General features: G+C 37.9%; 2 protein-coding genes across 2 annotated transcripts; both read left to right on the top strand.

Moving 5' to 3' along the window:
- Positions 1–2,862: 2,862 nt before the first annotated feature.
- On the top strand, positions 2,863–9,666 carry psmg1 (proteasome (prosome, macropain) assembly chaperone 1). The gene is made up of 7 exons (XM_074611779.1): positions 2,863–3,079; positions 4,476–4,579; positions 5,942–6,087; positions 7,348–7,410; positions 7,665–7,863; positions 9,259–9,389; positions 9,493–9,666. Exons 1-7 carry the CDS (start codon positions 2,961–2,963, stop codon positions 9,568–9,570), a joined length of 840 nt encoding a protein of 279 aa, XP_074467880.1. The 5' UTR covers positions 2,863–2,960; the 3' UTR covers positions 9,571–9,666.
- Positions 9,667–10,432: 766 nt separating this feature from the next.
- Positions 10,433–18,408, top strand: ccdc15 (coiled-coil domain containing 15). Its single transcript, XM_074611775.1, has 10 exons — positions 10,433–10,650; positions 12,771–12,920; positions 13,329–13,448; positions 14,198–14,314; positions 14,424–14,549; positions 16,713–16,832; positions 16,916–17,022; positions 17,321–17,512; positions 17,722–17,870; positions 17,982–18,408. Exons 1-10 carry the CDS (start codon positions 10,471–10,473, stop codon positions 18,029–18,031), a joined length of 1,311 nt encoding a protein of 436 aa, XP_074467876.1. The 5' UTR covers positions 10,433–10,470; the 3' UTR covers positions 18,032–18,408.
- The last annotated feature ends 688 nt before the right edge of the window (positions 18,409–19,096 follow it).

Below are 19,096 nucleotides of genomic sequence, written 5' to 3'. Positions count from 1 at the left end.
ACTGGGGACAGTCCACCCCGGTCGACAGTCACAACGGGAGCAGGGGGCCCCGTCACGGTCCGGCGAGGACCGGACGGGGAGCGCTGTAAAGCTGCGGCCGCGAGCCACCTTCTCCCCGAGCCTTTCCAAGCCGACCTAGAGCCGGTGGCGGCGCATCGCCTCGTATGCGGGACTCCCCAGCCTGCCGTGTGTCGCTCACACCCTCCAGCTGGCTGTTAACGAGGGTCTTTTGGCACAGAGAAGTACTCGTATCGGTACTCGGTGTCGGAGAGTACCCAAATGTAAGAACTTGTACTCGATCTGAAAAAAGGTGTTATCGGTGCATCCCTAGTCATGAGTATAGTTAGGAGTCCTCCTCTTGAGACCATGTCAGGGACGTGTCTCTTCGCCCTCGTTGGACGAATAAGAACCATAGAAATAAAAATAATAAGCATCATATCGTTGGTGTTATTGCACGTCTGCTTCTTCTATTCTGATATTTCTATTGTGAGCTCCCGTTCATGCCAATCTTCAGTTGATATCGTCCTCTTAAGTAGCAGCGTTCATATCAATTCTCCATGTTCTGTGTGTATCATTGCATTAGTAGTTATCTGTTGGCATAGTGGGAGAAGATAAAATATAAAAGCAAGCTCTTCAAACAGTCAAGAAGCATAAATAAAATAGAGAAATTGACAATAAAAATATGAAAAAATGTTGCTCAAATTTACAACATCATATAAATAAAAAACACAACAGAGTAATAAATGCAATATCAGTCAAAATAATCTTAATTCTATATTTTTTCTAAATCGTTCAGCCCTAGTATTGACTATTGTTATGCACCAAAACACCTTGTATGTGAAAACTTACTTGGCAATAAACCTGATTCTGATTCTGAACGTGTGCCCGTGAATTACTTAATTTGTGCAGGAGGGTTTAATAGTTCCCACTTTCCCATTAAAATGTATGAGCATGTCTCTGCCAACCAGCAGCATGGCGTTGTGTCCAGTAGGACGGATCCGGTGCTCTTCACTCCGTCTGTTTCTGTCCTCTGACTGTCCTGTCCCCTGTTTTAATAGTCGATGATGCTGTAACATTCCCAGTTTGTCCTGTTGTTGTCATTCCTCGCTTGTTGTCTTGAGCCTGGAGGGTTTGTTAAGCTGCTGAACATCCCTCCCACTCCTCCTCCTCCTCCTCTTCCTCCTCCACCACCACTATCAGTTATATTAACAGCAGCCTGAAGCGTCCTCTTAGCATGTTGCTCCTCGTTGTGACAGGAAACCTTCTCTATGGCCTCTCTCTCTATATAGTAATACTCTCTATTCTACTCCAGGCTTCGCCCTGCCATCCAATTTGTCTTCTTTTTTTTTCTGGTGACAATGAAGCATTTTTATGGCCGTGCTGATGTCATCACATTTCTGTTTGTCCCTCATCTCCCGGCGGCACAGCTTACAGGGAAATGAATTATACAACACAATGGAGAGGATGGATGCTCCGCAGTCAACTTGAGGCCAATTCTCCCTAACATGACTTGGCTTATGTTTTCCATCCAGCAAGCTCTACAACTCAACGATCTGCCAGCATCCTTTAAGAGTTATGTTCTCCTCCTCCTCCTCCTCCTGTTAATTATGTATCACCCCTAAGAAGCTGCTGGAGAACACACGTGGTCTGTCAAGTTTACCCTTAATTGGCCCAAAGGCCCCAAAAATAGCACACATCAAGTGTTCCTACGCTAATTGTTAGTCATATCCAAGCCCCCTATATGCATTGTTCTGTATAACCACACACTGCATGTGAATCCACAGGAGACACATACAGACTTTTAAATGATTCATTGATTTAAGTGAGCAGCTCAGGCAGAAGTACACAGTATACTCATGCATGCAGCCGCCGGGCTTTGAGCTCCCCACTGGGATTGTGTGGGGGGTGACTGGTGTTGTACAGAACGTCTCCGTGTGCGTGGACGGTGTGTTTGTTTGTTTTAGCTGCTCTGAGCTGCATTTGAAATATTTAGTCTGATCTTACTTGTTAGAATTTGTATAAAACTTTATTCATGATGTTATAGTCCCCATAGGAGACATTTCATTGACCTCACTGTATAAAATGACCTACGGTGACCTCTAGGACAGGGGTCAGCAACCTGCGGCTCTTCAGCTCCTCTCCAGTGACTCCCTGTGGATTTATAAAAAAAATTAGTGGAAATGAATAACTGTTCTTTTGTTTACATTTTCATTTTTATTTATCATTGTTGTAGGTCTATGGTACGACGGTACGACGGAGTATTAGGGCCACATTGAGGGAAAAAAAAAATTCGGAGATTTCGAGAATAAAGTCATAATATTATGAGAATAAAGGCATAATATTATACAGTAGTAATTTTACGTGTTATTTTCTTTTTTTCCCGTAAAGTTATGACTTTATTCTCGTAATATTACGACTTTTTTCTCGTAAAGTTATGGCTTTATTCTCGTAATATTCCGACTTTTTTTCTCGAAATATTACGACTTTTTTCTCGTGAAGTTATGGCTTTATTCTCGTAATATTATGACTTTTTCTCGTAAAATGTTATGACTTTATTCTTGTAATATTACGACTTTTTTCTTGTAAAGTTATGACTTTATTCTCGTGATATTAGGATTTCACAGTTGCATTATTTGAATCAATTTTGCAAATATAATGCACAAATATTTGATATTTGCACATTTTATTTAAATAGTTTAATGTGTTGTAACAATTATTTCTTTAAGTTCGACTTATTTATTTATTATTTATTTATTTATTTAAAGTAATTCCTTATCTGATGTATCTTGATTTTAGTTTGTCTGAAATTATGTTTTTATTCTGAAAGATACAGGGTTTTTGAGGGCTTTTATTTTGAAGGGTGTGTTGCTGGCGGCGGAAGTGCGTCACGGCTGCAGATCTGCAACAACCGTTAGCACAACTTTCTCTTTCTCTCTGGTAATCTGGTAAACTTGGTGATTATGGCGACGTTTTTCGGTGAAGTGTTGTCGGTGTATTCTCGGGCCGTGGAGGAAGATGAAGAGGAGCTCGATGAAAACGAGGAAGATGAAGAAATCCGCAGAGAACTGGAGAAAAAGAGGTAAATAAAGTTAGCACGGAGACCGGAAGTCAGAAAGCTAAGTAGCTAAAGCTAACATGACACATGACATTACAGAAACACTTCAACACATCCTCCCTTTTTACATTAATAATAAGCATATAAACAATCAATTACACGAGCATAACACACTGGTATAACACACTATAATGTAGCTAACTAACGTCATGCTTTTACTATTTTTAATTATTTATTTTCTGTGTACAAAGAGGACAGAACAGAGGATTAAAACAGTCTTATTTGTTTATTTATTTATAATTGGAAGAACATTGCAAGGCATATAAATTACAGAGCAAATAAGTAGTCTTCTATTTTTCATCCATTTTCCCTCCCACCCCCGACAATAAAGGAAATAACCAATATAACACTAATAGTTATAAGACTTAAGGCAGTACTGACACTGAAATTAGAAACACACTAGACACATGAAATAATAAAACACACACAATATTCTCATATTCACAAAAAAATTAAATAAATAATAATAATACACTGGCAGTCTTATTTGGGAAAAATTAAAATAAAGTAGAAAAATAAATAAGAAAAGACATGAAGAAAATAAACAAGAAAGATCAAACTAATATTATATGATAATGATATAAAAAAAATAATAGCAGCAATTGTAGTAAATCACACTATATATATATATATATATATATATATATATTTACATTATAAATATATATATATATATATTTATTATATATAGTGTATATATGTATGTATATATATTTATTATATAAATATATATATATATTTACATTATAAATATATATATATATATATTTATTACATAATATATATATATATATATCTATATATAATAAATAAATATTTATTTATTATATAAATATATATATATATATTATGTAATAAATATATATATTTATTTATATAATAAATAAATATTTATTTATTATATAAATATATATATATATACGTTGTTGACGATGCAGACACATCTTTCAAAGAGGGGTTGCCAGATTTTCAATAACACCCCTTCTTTATTTCTATCTTTTATCTATTTTGTCTTTTTATTGGGTTTTCAGCAGACAGTAATGCACAATTCAACAAGTAAAAACACTTTAAAATGTCTGTAGTTAAACATCCCAGTTCCCCCCCACCCTTACCTCCCATCCATCCGCCCCAGTTGTTCCCGTCTCTTATGTCATTCTTACAGCGAAGCCTCTCCGTATGCAGCTCATACATACAACAACACACACCGTGTGGACATACTAGATTTAAGGATGTAATGGTGGTTACTTGCAGGGACCTGCTTCCCCGGTGGAGTCCAATAAAACATCTTTAAATATTTAGTTGCACAGTGTTTTCCACAACTGTTCCTCCCTCTCTCTAACCCACATCACTTATTCATCAGGGAGGTTCATCTGAACTGGAGCCCCGAAGTCTCCGAGTCGCTGAAGTCTGGAAACAAGCTGCAGTGTTCAGACTTCATCCTCGCCGTGGGACACAACGCTGCCAGTAAGTGGCTGCCAGCAGCTGTATGCTACATTACCTGTAATGAGTCCTTCTAACGGCACACACCAAATATTATTACCGATCAGATGAAACTTTAATGACCCCTGAGAGGACTGTGGATCATAATCATAGAGTAATCCAGCGATGTTAGCTCTGCAATAACACAGGTTTCCAGGAACGTTTTCATATTTACATGCTTTTAAAGATAATAAGCTCGGTATTGAGCAAATGATTTGGATGGGAATTAACTCAATTTGTTCAACATAATAATCTTGCGCACTTTTCTTCACCCGCAGAAGCAATTAATATGAATAAAAGCAACTTTACAGCTTTTGTTATGCACTGTTGGGTCTTATGATTATTAAAACTGATGATGGCTCCAATCCATTCAGTTTTCCTTTTATAACAGAACTACCGATTACTTTCATTACCGATAAATCTGCTGCTTAAAGCATCAGTAGGCGAGATTGGAGCAAATATGATTACAAAAAGTAATTTTTATAAAACGATCGCTATATCGTGACAGTAGAACATGAAACAGGTAACCTGAAACAATCATGTTCCTCTGTGTCGTCCGGTGTCCTCCGGTGTCCTCCGGTGTCCTCCGGTGCTCCTAACGGCATCTGCAAGATTTCACAGACCGGAGGAAAACGAGCAGTAAGAGCTGATCTGAGGTCTGCTGTCCATCTGCCGTCTATGAGAGCCGGCTGTCAATCACTCTGAACTCCGACCAAACGGTCAAAGTAGGCAGCGCTGATCAAATATGAATCAATATTCTGTTACGTTAATGTCTATTTCTCTCCTCACATGTTCTCAGAATCATCTTGTAGTGCACGGTTTAGCTGGAAAATGAGAACGTTTGTGACGCCATTGTGAAATCTGGTGAAGGAACGCCAAGTTCTGGTCACATGACCGGAGCATAGCCAATAGGAACGCTCTCTCAATGAAATGACCTGAGGAAAGAAACCACAAAATATTCACAATTAAGAAACTGGAATCAGAGAATTTAGACTTTTTTTTTTCTTAAAAAATAAAATTCAACCTGATTAATCGATTATCAAAATAGTTGTTGACAAGTAATCGTTGCAGCTCTGACCTCATTGTTCTAGAGGCAATACAACGCAGCAGAAAACCTTGTGGGTGTTCACATTAAAATGAATTAATCAAGTCAATGTGTATCCATGATCCTGTCGTTAAAAAGTTAATTAATTCCGTACCAGTTAATATAGCCTACGCTTCCAAACCCTGCATATGTATATGTCAAAATATAAATACATGTCAAATAAGTAGGTTAAAGTATGAAAATAGAAGAACTCCTGTCCCATGTGAGCTGTTGTTGAATCCTGAGTGGATTTGTCTTCACAGGGTTTCTGTCGGTGTACGTCCTCACCTCTGAAAACTGGGACACAGTGGGACATGCAGCGGTGTGGAACGAGAGGAGCCGGGCCGTAACGGGGATAACCAGCGAGGAGTCGGCGTGTGTTTTCTACAGACATAAGGACAACCCGTCGGTGAGTGACACACTGAGCCAAACGGCATGTGTGAGCTACGTGATTAACGTCACAGAAAGCACTTCAGTGTTTGTTATCTTGTTTAATTTCTTGCATATTAAGAGCACATTGCCTCGTCCAGGGGTCAGTGACCTGCGTCTCTTCAGCTCCTCTCCAGAGGCTCCCTGTGGATTTTTAAAAATGGAAATGAATAACTGTTTTTAGTTTACATTTTCATTTTTATTTATCATTGTTGTAGGTCAATGGTACGACGGTACGACGGAGTATTAGGGCCACATTGAGGAAAATATAAATCTGAGATTTCAAGAATAAAGTCATAATATTATAGAGTAGTAATTTTACATGTTATTTTCTTTTTTTCTCGTAATATTATGACTTTATTCTGTAAATCTCAGATGTTTTTTCCCTCAATGTGGCCCTAATACTCCGTAGTACATTGTCTCTTTGGCCCTCACTGCATTAGACTTATATACTATATACTTAGACTATAAACTGTGTTACCTTCATCACAATGATCACATGTTTTGCTGCTCCAGACAGATTTTTTACAAACAGGAGACATATTAAAGGAAATAAATTGGAGAACTATAAGGAATGCAGATCATAGAAACAATAAATAGTCTGTTGAAGTCGTTTATATAACTGCATGAATCCAACAGCCTCAATTCTACTGTATCTCACGTCATATCGTAACTGATCGGCAGTGTTAATGCATCCCAAGAATAAAACATGAAACCCGACTTCAGCATACAGAAGTTGGGAAGTATGCGAGGATTAATGAGCTGTTAGCGGTAATCCGGCGTCTCTTCCATAAACTGTCAGAACGCAGTTATACCCGACCAGCCTCTGATGTGCGTAGAGGTGTGTGTGGTTGTTTTCTATCAGTCTGGTGTCGTTGGCACGTGATTTTAATCAAGATAAACGTGGTGAACGGGCCCGCGTGTGAAGCGTCAGATTTATCACACATTTCCAGACGGCTGCGGGGGATTAATGAGCAGGAGGAGAAGAAGACTTTCATACAGTATGAAGCAGCTGTAGACAGCAGATACTGCAGCAGTCACCCGTTAATTCATACATTCCTGTTATCACAACCTTAAGATTTAACCATGATTTAAGTGCGTCTATAGGTTGGAGAGTGTGTTTTTGTAAATATTTTTCTGGCATTTTTGCTTCCATCAGTATAATCAGTCCGTCCTGTCTTTGAGTTACACTTGTATGTTTCACTGTTGCATAAAATATCTCTTATTTCTTTCCCTGAAGGTTTTGATGTGCCAAGCGACGTGCTACATTGCAGAAGACCAGCTCTTTCAGTGGACAGAGAAGGTGCGTTTATACGGCAAAAATCAGCTGCATGATACTGTGATTAAATGATGTTGTTATGCAGAGGAATGTTAGGGCAGCTGTCTCAAACAAATAGCAGATTTACATCCATGTTTTCTTACATTCATGAAGCACAACAGTGTAGAAAGAGGAGGACTGTACTGGAATATATCAGCTCAAAGTCTGCTGGTAAAGAACTGTACATAAGGTGATGTGGTGTTGGTGTGACGGTGTGTTTCTCCGTCTCTCTCTGGTAGGTTTTTGACTGCCTGCAGCTCCGACAGCTGAATGTGACGGTGCTGTCAGAGAGTCCCGTGGCTGAGTACAAGACGGCCGACTATCTGTGCAGCAGCTCCGCTCCCTTCCTGCGCTCTCTCCACACCGCTGCTTTCAGTGGTCAGCCCGTCTGCACGTCACTGGAGCAGCCCAACATAGTTACTGGACTTCCAGCTGCAGGTACTACTAGTTTATTACTCTTTGAGTTTCTCTAATTCTTGTGTCTCAACCTTGCATTATCTTGTCCTCTCTCACATTTGCAAACACACCCAAAAAAAATCTATAGATACTTCAAAGCTGCATAAAGTTACGGCTATTCCGTATCATAGCAACCAAAGCATCTCTGGAGCTGCGTCTCCAAAGCGCTTCCAAGCGGTTTCAGAAGAGCGTTTTCTGCTGGTAAAAAAGAACACTTTGGAGGACACGGCTGCTAACTGTGCTTTCCTTCTTTTAGCCTCTTGAGATTTGGAGAAGGGCAGCTTTCTTCTCGCAGATGAAACGGGAGACATTCACATTAAACCCATGAAAAAAAAGAATCATCTGTCCCCCTCTCTTGAGACTCTCTGTGCTCCACGTCGACCTTTCTTTTAAATTTATAAAGAGGCATTTTGGTGTCAGCTGTGGCGTGGTAAATCGGAGTGCTGCTGATTCTATAAATGAATAAGTTCATAAATTGTGCAGTTCGGCACCACTTGCTAAATGTTAAACATTTTAAACACAAAACAAACAACAAGGGATGTCACGAGAACCGATACTTGGGTACCAAGTCAATGCCAAAATTCGTTTTTCTACAATACCGCAGGTACCCGGGTTCAGGGCTCGAGAATGACGTCATCACGAGTATGATATAAAATTTCCCGACCTCATTATTTCTATGCAGAATTGCCTCCTTTCCAACTTAAACTAGTAAAAGTCCCAGACACCATGTGGAGACCTTAAGAGCTGTGATTCCTCCTTCAAGTCTCTGATGCCGGTAAAGATTCTTGACAGACTCAGTAGTTCTTCTTCTTCTTTTTCAGTAACGCACATCGACTGTAGCAAAGACATTAAACAGATCTTCTCACTGTGATCACCGCCTCCTATGAATTAATGAACCAAAGTGCTGCAAATTGCACGGCAGTAATGTTACCTGGATGTAAATGAAAGAGAGTTAACACTAAAGCATGATATGTGTGACTCTTATTAACCCCTTGAGTGGACTTTTAAATCCAGCTGTAGCCAAGTTTGAGTCTTTACTTTTCTCAAATGTCCTTGAGCGAGACGCTGAATCCTAAATTACTCCTGTGTGTGTGTGTGTGTGTACGTGGAGGGAAAACTGTGAGCCGCTTTGGACAGAAGCCTCTGCCAACTGAATGAATTGTAGCGCCATTAGTGCTCCTCTGCACTCAACTCCACTCACATAGTTTCTCATCCTGATTTGGTCATTTGGGTGCTATAGTGCACTTAAAGACACTAAAAGTCCAAACAAAGAGACGCATCGTCAGGATGAAGAGAGTCTGTAACGCTGTGAGGACCTCAAGTCAAACTTTCCACATGGTTTCATTCTTCTTCTTCTCTGGTTGCCGTTTCTATCAGTGCTGAACCACTGCGAGGTCCACCGCATCGCCACCGTTGTTTACCAGTGTTACAGCGATGTCACCGGCCCCGACTCGGTCACCATGGAGACCTTCAAGCCTGCAATAACCAAGCTCGGCAAGACCATACAGGTGAGCTGCTTTTCTTTTTACATGTTTGAAAGGTCAGAGTAAAAAGTGTTTCCCCTGTTCTCCTCCATTTTTTAAAAACATTTCTTTGTCTGTCTCTCCTCAGTTGGACCCGTCTCCCAGCACAGACGTCCTCCGCAAGTTTGTCAGAACCACCAACATTCAGAGTAATCTGTATATCTGAAATTGGACCGTGTTGCACACCGTGCAGTGCAATTTAATTCTATTTTCCTGTGGTAAAATACTGTCATTTTTTAAATAAAGAAATTAAGTAAAGAAACCCATCAGCAGTTTAATGATTTACTTAATTTATATTGTTGTTCATCCATCAATAAGAGGTCCCATTAGTTCAGAGGTCTGAAAGCTGCGGCTCTTTAGCTCCTCTCCAGAGGCTCCCTGTGGATTTATTAAAAAATGAGTGGAAATGAATAACTGTTTTATGTTTACATTTTAGTTTTTATTTATCATTGTTGTAGGTCTATGGTACGACGGTACGACAGAGTATTAGGACCACATTGAGAAAAAAATAAAATCAGAGATTTCGAGAATAAATAGTAATTTTATGTTATTTTCTTTTTTTCTCATAAAGTTATGACTTTATTCTCGTAATATTACGACTTTTTTATCGTAAACTTCTGACTTTTTCTCATAATATTATAACTTTATTTTCTAATATCACAACTTTTTTTCCTGTAAAGTTATCACTTTTTTATTTAAATAGTTTTGTTACACTTTGTTTAGCTCTTTAATGTGTTAGCTGATGCATCTAGTTTTTTGCACTATCCCCTTTGCTGCTGTACACTGCAAATTTCAAATAATTATATGTAATAATAAATAATAATAATTAAAAAAATAATAATAATTGAAGTCTAACACCACCTGCAATATTTAATAAAATATATAAAATAAATAAATAGTATGATTTTAGTTGATTTATCTCCCTTTCTTCCTATTTTATAATGAGTTTACACAGTGTGTCCTCCTGACCTGAAGGGGGCGGTAATGCGTCAGAGAGCTCCGGCAGTTCATTTGAACAACGGAAGTTGAGATGAAGTGAGCGAAACTCAAACAGTGAGTAACAGTGATGGCTACCGGCCGGGTCACACCGTGGAGGAGCTGCGGCTGTAGAGCTCCACTCAGCCGGAGGACGGAGCCTCCAGCAGCACCCAGAGGAGCCAGTAAGGTCCTGGCGGAGAGGAACCCGGTGGTGGTGTCGGTGGGAGTCTGGCTGGAGGACGGAGAGGAGCTCACCGAGAACCCGACGGTCAGTTAGCTGTCTAATGCTAATGAGCTAATGAGCTGAGCTAACTGTTGCTAGGCAACCGTAGAGACCGTTAGTGGTGATCACGTGTCAGCCTGCAGGTTCATAACAGTAATATAGTGGTGATCACGTGTCAGCCTGCAGGTTCATAACAGTGATTAACCAGTGGTAGAACATGAACTACATTTACTCAAGGAGGTTAAGTACAGCTTTGAGAGTACTTTACTTGAGTATTTATATATTATGCTACTTAAACTTCTACTCCACTATAATATAAATGAACTAATACATTGTGATGTATTACTATAGGTTAAGCTACACAGCAGTATATAAAGCAGTTGTAGTGATGGACACATTAATACATCACTAATTATAATCAAGTGATATAATCAGAATCAGAATCAGAAAGGTGTTTATTGCCAGGTGTAAGAGGTATACACTAGGAATTTTCCTTGGCTTTGTTGGTGCAAGTTAAACAGTATAATAACAAAAGAATAGATAAAACGTTAGATAAAATAAGAATAAAAATGTACAATTTACAAAATAAGCTTTAAACAAAAATAAACATGATATAAACAGATAGTGCAAATATTGAGAGTGTATACAGTATATTATTCTGAAATTAGCCATTCTGCATAATGAGTACTTTAACTTTAAGTATATTTTGAAGGTAATACTTTTGTACTTTTACTTACTTTTTGAATGCAGGACCTTTATTTGTAACTTAGTATTTTAACTTCTTCCACTACTGGCAATACTGGTCCTGCAATCAAAATTATAAGCAAGTGTCAGCATCAAAATATCCTTAAAGTACCAAAAGTAAGAAGCACTACTTATGCAGAATGTATTTAATTAGTGATGCAATAATGTATATATCTCTTTTTGGGGTGTTTTTGTACATAAACTTCATATTTTTTTTAACCTGCAGGTTCATAAAAGTGATTAATTTAACTAAAATTAATATTAACCAGTGGTAGAACATTAACTACATTTACTCAAGTAGGTTAAGTACAGCTTTCAGGTACTAGTACTTTACTTGAGTATTTATATATTATGCAACTTAAACTTCTACTCCACTATAATATAAATTAACTAATAAATTGTGTTGTATTACTATAGGTTCAGTTACCCAGCAGTATATAAAGCAGTTGTAGTGATGGACACATTAATACATCACTAATTATAATCCAGTGATATATATTATTATGAAATGGGCCATTCTGCATAATGAGTTACTTTAAGTATATTTTGATGCCAGTACTTTTTTACTTACTTTTTGAATGCAGGACTTTTACTTGTAACTGAGTATTTTAAGTCTATGGTATTACTACTTTTACTAATTTATCAGATCTGAGTACTTCTTCCACTACTTGCAATATTACAGTGTAAGAATCCTCTGTTAGTCAGCACTACTTATGCAGAATATATTTAATTAGTGATGCAATAATGTATGTATATCTTTTGGGGTGTTTTTGTACATATACTTAATTTTTTTTTAACTTGAGTACTGTAATGTCTGCTGCAATAAAAAGACTCATTAAAAAAAGATCATTTTAAAGAAAATAAACATTACAAAATATAAAAGAATAATACAAAATATATAAATAATATATATAGAATATAAAATGAAAATATAAATATTGAAAAATATAATTATATATATAAAAATAATATAAATAATCAGTCTTGATAACTAACTAACTGGGTCTAACTCTCAGTTAATAAAAATGTTATAAAAATCAAAAACTCTGGAAATTCAACTGACGATTATTTTTATTATTGCTTCATTATTTAATTTGGTCCCAAAACTGTTAAAAAATATTCCAAAATGCGAATCACAATTTCCAAAAGCCCAATTTAACATATTCATATTGTTGACTTTGTCAGACTAACAGTCCAAACCCCAAATATATTAAGTTTGATATCATAGAAGATGAGAAAATCATCAATATTCACATTTTAGAAGCTGAAGCTTGATAGTTGCTAATTCGATTTCTGTCAATCGTCTGATTGATTAATCAACTGATTGTTGCAGCTCTAATTGTGAGGGCTCCTACAGCAAAGTCACATGAATTGAGAGCCTGCGTTTTTTCCTAAAGTAATCTCCCCATGTCTTGTTTTAGGCTCTGGCTTTACTAACCGAGGAGATCCAGGCAGAGAAGAGGAGGGAGACTGAAGAGAGCCTTCGACGATTTCAAGATGAAGTACGCCATCGTGTGGCGCAGCAAGCTCAAGTCAGCAAGAAGAGACGGCAGCCTCAGACAGACTCCATGGTAAGACAACATTATTGTGACTGACAGTGAAGTATTAATGAGGCAGTATTAACTCCAAATAATCAATGAGGGGAGAGAGCTCACTTACTGTGTTTTCACACATTTGAGTATTTTCAACATTGAATTTCTGTTATTTTTTTAGATTAATTGATTGAACATTTAGTCTTTAAAGTGTTAGAAAATCGTGAAAATGCCCATTCCTATTTCACATTTCTTTGAATTGCTTCATCCAACCAACTGTCTAAAACGTAAAGTGAACAGGAAAGAGGAGAAAATCCTCACTTAAAAATAATTGTGTTCCATCAATTATTTGACTACTTGTTTTGGCACTACATGGTGAAGATGAAGCATGGCTGAGCCCTCCGGTTGTTTGACCTCCCCATTGTAAATCTGTGTGTTTACGTCCAGGAGGTGAAACCTGACGGGAGAATCCCACAACAGCAGCATCAGGTTTGGACCCAGCATGTGTCTGCTGGGGAGAGGCTGACGTCTGCAGGAGGTGCTGCACATCAGAGGAGCTCGCTGGAGGTGAGAGGGTGTTATAGAATTAAATAAGGAATCTAACCAATCTAGTAATCTTATGTTTTGATAACTAGTTTGATATGTTGCCCTTTCAGAAAACTGCATGTTTCACTGATTTTAATTGTAACTAATTGGTTTCCGACATAAACACACGATGTTGACACGGGTTACCATGGTTACACATCTCAAACCAGTAAGGAGAATCTCAGGAAGTGAGGGTGTAAATTACTGCTCAGTGTGTCCAAAAAGATACACACTACTGTTTATTCAGACAAAAGTATGTTGAACGATAGTACACATTGAGTATGTAGTGCATAGTATGCGATTTTGGACGCAACCATAGTGTCCATTACATAGTTTGTCCACCAGAGAGGACTGGTGAAGACACTGGTGAGCACTTCAACTGTAAAATGTCATCCTCAGCACATACAGTATTTTGTTCCTTAACAACCAAATTGGCTGATTTATTGTTATCAGATATTTTGAACTTTCAATATCAATATTGGCCTCACAAACCCAGTATTTGTCAGGTTCTTATATTTACTGTGGAGGATCAAAGTCTGCCCCGACAGTCTTCTATCTTCTATCATCCCTTTGTAATGTGTATGTAATGTGGTTTTATTTTCTTCAGTACGGTGTGAAGTGTGTATTGTTTTTGGCAGTCAGAATGACTGCATTGTTTCCTTGAGTGAGTGATAGAATAATGTGACAGTGATTAATCTGTAGGATTATTTATTTCCACGTTGTTTTTCCAGTCTAAAGGAGGAATGAGGCAGGTCAGACTCAGACTGGCCGCCTGTCGGATGAGCCCGCATGGGGAAATGACGTCAGACCTTCCCGGAGGCGAATGGAACGTTTCTCCAACGAGACATGTGAGCGTCTCTGTCACACACTTGTTCCTCTTTTAAGGACATATTGTTTCTATACTTAAGAGTGTGTATGTTGTTGCACATAAGACACATTTTCCTCTGCACCCAACAGAAAACTGGAACTCACTTGCTGAGAGGAGAGCAGGAGGAGGAAGAAGAAGAAGAGGAGGAGGAAGAGGAAGAGGGGGGTGATCATCTCTTCACCAGTCAACATGAATGTTCCCTCGTTCAGCAGAAGGTTAATGAGGTTTTTTTAAGGATAAATGATATGTAGACATTTACTAATATCCTATAAACAGTTATTTCCATCAGTCGTCTCAGCCAACACTGGTACAGATAACAGTCATTTCATTGCAGGTGCACTGTGTGTCAAGTAGGGATGTAACGAATAACTATAAATTACTCGGATATGAACAGAAAATCTAGTCTGAACTCATGCAAACAACATTTATATATATACCCATGACAATTAACTTCAGTCTTTGTTGTTATTTGATAACCATTAACAAATAAAACAATTAGTATTAGGGTAAGAAAAAAAATGACTTTGGTGAAGTGGGTCAGAAATCTACTCGCCCAAAGTCATTCTTTGAAGCCTGACAAACTAAGAGTTAGGGAACGCCTCAAAAGCTGAAAGCTCTGTTTATGCCAAGCATAACATTTAGTATAGCCAAATAATTAACTTTGGTCTCATCAGATCATAAAAGGTCATCAGATCAGAGTCCCAGCTCAGAGGAAGATGAGTCCTTCCTCTCCGGATGAGAAATGAGTGTTTAGTGTAATTATATGTGCAAAACTGGGACATGTTCCATTTTACTAGAGTTTACAGTATAAGTTGTGATGTTTCACTTCACCACATGACACATAATGGAAGTGTACAAGGTCAATGGTAATATATTCCTATAACTAACGCCTTATGAATCACTACATGTCCAGGATACTAACAAGGAACAACAGTAAACAGTGCAGTTTATGCTGGTTTCATTTATCTACACCCTAACTCTGATGGAGATTAGTTAAGAATGTAAAGAGGGTGAATACTTACACAATTAAATCTATTATGTCTGCCTACGTTGCAAGGGTTGGCAGATCTGAATTTGAATTTATTTGATTTGATAGGGACGATGCACTGTGACATAGTGATGTGCTGCACTGAGAGTTTATAGCTAGCATATACTCTTGTCCCTAATTGGGCTTTTACAGGTACAGTGTAATTAAAATATACAGCTTTATATACAGCTATATAATGCTGTCCAACTTCCCTACTCTGAGCACTTTGGTTCCTACTGAAGATTTTAATCTTTTAAAACAGCTCACAAATATATAGTTTCATTTTTAATAAAAGCTCAATAGTTTCCTAAAACAGCTGGACACTGTAGTTTTTAGTAAGCATTTTTTAATCAGGTGGAAATTTGTTGGGGATGATTCTCAGCTATGAGTTAGATGTGTTAGTTATCGCTGCAACTAACGATCATTTTCATTTTCGATTAATCAGTCGATTATGTTCCTGATTAATCGATTAGTTGTTTGGTCTATAAAATGTCAGAAAATGCTGAAAAATGTGGATCAGTGTTTCCCAAAGCTCAAGATGACGTCCCCAAATGTCTTGATTTGTCCACAACTCAAAGATATTCAGTTTACTGTCAGAGAGGAGGAAAGAAACCAGAAAATATTCACATTTAAGAAGCTGGAATCAGAGAATTTAGACTTTTTATTCTTAAAAATTACTCAAACGGATTAATCGATTATCAAAATAGTTGGTGATTAATTTAATATTTAATTTTACTTATTTATTTATACAGTTTAAAGTTACAGGGACAGTGCACATTAACAGACATTTCTGTAAATCTGCCAGTTTTAGCCTTTTGGCTGATTTTCAACTGTAGTCTCCTGGGCAGGTTTAACGACAAAAGACACATGATATACATTAAAGCAGGAACAGCAATACCCTACATATCAAAACACATTTCATAAAAACACATGATACTTTAAAACAAGGACAAACATACATCAAATATTAAACAATCGATATAATAAACTAATCGGTTAATCGTTGCAGCTCTAGTGTTAGTGAGTATTTGTGGCAGTTAAGATTTAGTCTAATAAACTACAGTGTGTGTTCATGGTGATGAAGGAAGAAGTCCTCCAGCTCAACAATGTGGTTCATTGATGTGTTTTTAATAGATTTTGGACAACAATGAAGCTCTGTGGCACAGAGAAAGAAGATAATATCAGGCTTTGAGACACACATGATGCTTGTTAGTAGAATCAGTTCTTTTATGGGATTTATTGACAATAAGAAAAATCTACCAGACTTCTCCTGTAACATGTTGTATTGAGAAAGAATCAAGCTTGAAGATATATAACAAATATTTAGTTATCTGACTCTGTTCTGTTTTAGGAGAGTGGAGCTGTGTCGTGGGAATCTGACAAATCACATCCTGATCCTGGTTTCAAGTCCGACCTCAAAGTACCGCCGGTCCTGTGGCCTCTGACTGACCAAGAGGAGCTGAAACGACAGGTAGACATCACCAGACATGCTCATGAAGCTTTGACTTTACGTGTCCTGTCAGACCAGATGTTAAACGCCTCTCTCTCTCTCTGCAGCGTCAGTCTCAGTTCCTGATGCACCGCCGTCTCTACATGAATATCGAGAGAGAACAAGTGAAGGAGAACAAAAAGAACAGGAAACACCTGAAGAGGACGGCAAGGTGACGAGACCGCAGTGTTTTATCCTGCATCACTTCCTCTTATTTGTGTGATTAAAGTGATTCTACACTCAAAACCTGTCTTTAGAAACAATCTGTAGCTTTGAAAGATGGCTGTTGAATGTTTTTATGATGCTTTAAGTCATTTATAATGCTCAACAGTGGGGACAAGTATTAGAAAATATCCCCTTATTTTGCCCAAATATGGCTCAATACTCTGCTTCTGTGTGTAACATTCAGACTAACTAAAATACAGGTGAAATCTTAAGCCTTGGTCTCCTCTCAAATGTCTCCACTGAAGGATCAAAGCAGAGAAAGAGCAGCTTCGTCTGGAGGAGGAGAGGAAGTTGGAGGGAGTTCGTCAGCTGGCGGAGGTCAGACAGAAGCTGGAGGAGAGAGAGCTGCTGATTCTGGAGCGACTGGAGGAGGAGGAGGGGAGAGCTGAGCAGCTGCAGAGGAGGAAGAGAGAGGAAAAAGGGAAAGTAGCTGCAAGGTAAATTAATGGAGACACATTTGCCACCAATTTTACTTTAATGCTCATAATCAGTTATTTTTTGTGTGAGCTCCTTGTGACACCAGAGAAGATGAACACATATGGTTCAGTAAAGTGAACTATGGGCCCCCTGGAACTGGGACATCTACATGTGCATCCTGACGTGTCTTAGTGACGCTGATAAACAGGCTGATTGTAACGCTCTGCAGGTTCATTGAGGCTCTGAGAGCTCAGATGAAGGAGCGACTGTCTCAGGAGAAGCTGGAGCCTCCTCCTCTCTGCTGCTGTGCCTCCTCTTTCTGGGACTCCCACCCCGACACCTGCGCCAACAACTGTGTCTTCCACAACAATCCCAAAGGTACCTCAATGCCTCACACACACACACTACCTCACACACACCGCTGAGCTTCAGTGGATCTGTACATGAAAACATTAAAAACACTGACGGCAGCGTTTGTCTCTTCCACAGCGTACGCCAAGGCGTTACATTCAACCATGTTGAGTTTGGAGTTACAGTAAAGGTGAACTGAAACAGACTCCTCGCTGTCGGGGACGTGTTTAGCCGCCGGACTGAAATATCTCGACAAATATCAGATGGATTTCTGTGACATCTCATCCAGACATTCATGTTTTCTACAAGATAAATCCAACTGACTTTGGTGATTACAGACTTTTCATCTAGTTTCACCACGAGACCCAAAATCTCAACATCTAGCTGATGGATTGGCGCAAAATTTTGTACGGACATTGATGACTCCAAGATGATGTATCCTAAAGACTTTGGTGATCCCGAACTTTGCTTCTAGCGTCGTCTTCAGGTCAAAATTTCACTTTTACTGTAAGAATCACTCATTAATTTATAGATAAATGCAGATGTAAACGCATCTACTGATTGGAGACTGATTAATTAAAATGGTTTATTTACATTTTAAGCAGTATTTTGTCATTGCTTTGCATGTGCTCCGAGTATTTTATTTGTAGTCGTTGATAAAAAAGCAGCAGATTGGCAGCAGATTGTTGTTGCGCCAAACGAAACGGATGTCAATTCCTAGCGCAAAGTTTTGTTTATTAAAGGTACAGTGTGTAGGATTTAGTGACATCTAACAGTGTGGTTTCAGATTGCAACCAACTGAGTACCCTCCGCTAACTCCTCCCTTTCCAAGACTGCAGTAACATGTAATGTTGGTCTGTTAAGATTTTAAAGTTAAGTTTACTTTTTTTCATTAGTTTTTTTTCTTTCCACCACTCATATATATATATGAAAAATATGAAAAACAAATATATATATATATATATATATATATTTGTTTTTTGTTTTTCATTTACTACTCATATATATATATATATTTTTTTTTTTCCTTTTTTTTTTCTTTTCCTTTACTCTTTTTTTCATTAGTTTTTTTTCCACTACTCATATATATATATATATATATATATATATATATGTTTTTTGTTTTTCATTTACTACTCATATATATATATATTTTTTTTTCCTTTTTTTTTTTTTCCTTTACTTTTTTTTCATTCCACCACTCATATATATATATATTTTTTTTTCCTTTATTTTTTTTTCATTCCACCACT

This window comes from Sebastes fasciatus, chromosome 16 (assembly GCF_043250625.1).
Source record: "Sebastes fasciatus isolate fSebFas1 chromosome 16, fSebFas1.pri, whole genome shotgun sequence".
NCBI lineage: Eukaryota > Metazoa > Chordata > Actinopteri > Perciformes > Sebastidae > Sebastes > Sebastes fasciatus.
This window is presented reverse-complemented; position numbering and strand designations above follow the sequence as displayed.

Bases quoted from the DNA above. Each gene is read 5' to 3' on its own strand.
- psmg1 (XM_074611779.1), top strand. From the start codon at position 2,961: ATGGCGACGTTTTTCGGTGAAGTGTTGTCGGTGTATTCTCGGGCCGTG. The intron at 6,088-7,347 runs GTGAGTGACACA...CTTTCCCTGAAG, and splicing joins GACATAAGGACAACCCGTCG to GTTTTGATGTGCCAAGCGAC. The intron at 9,390-9,492 runs GTGAGCTGCTTT...GTCTCTCCTCAG, and splicing joins AGCTCGGCAAGACCATACAG to TTGGACCCGTCTCCCAGCAC.
- ccdc15 (XM_074611775.1), top strand. From the start codon at position 10,471: ATGGCTACCGGCCGGGTCACACCGTGGAGGAGCTGCGGCTGTAGAGCT. The intron at 17,513-17,721 runs GTAAATTAATGG...AACGCTCTGCAG, and splicing joins AAAGGGAAAGTAGCTGCAAG to GTTCATTGAGGCTCTGAGAG. The intron at 17,871-17,981 runs GTACCTCAATGC...TCTCTTCCACAG, and splicing joins CTTCCACAACAATCCCAAAG to CGTACGCCAAGGCGTTACAT.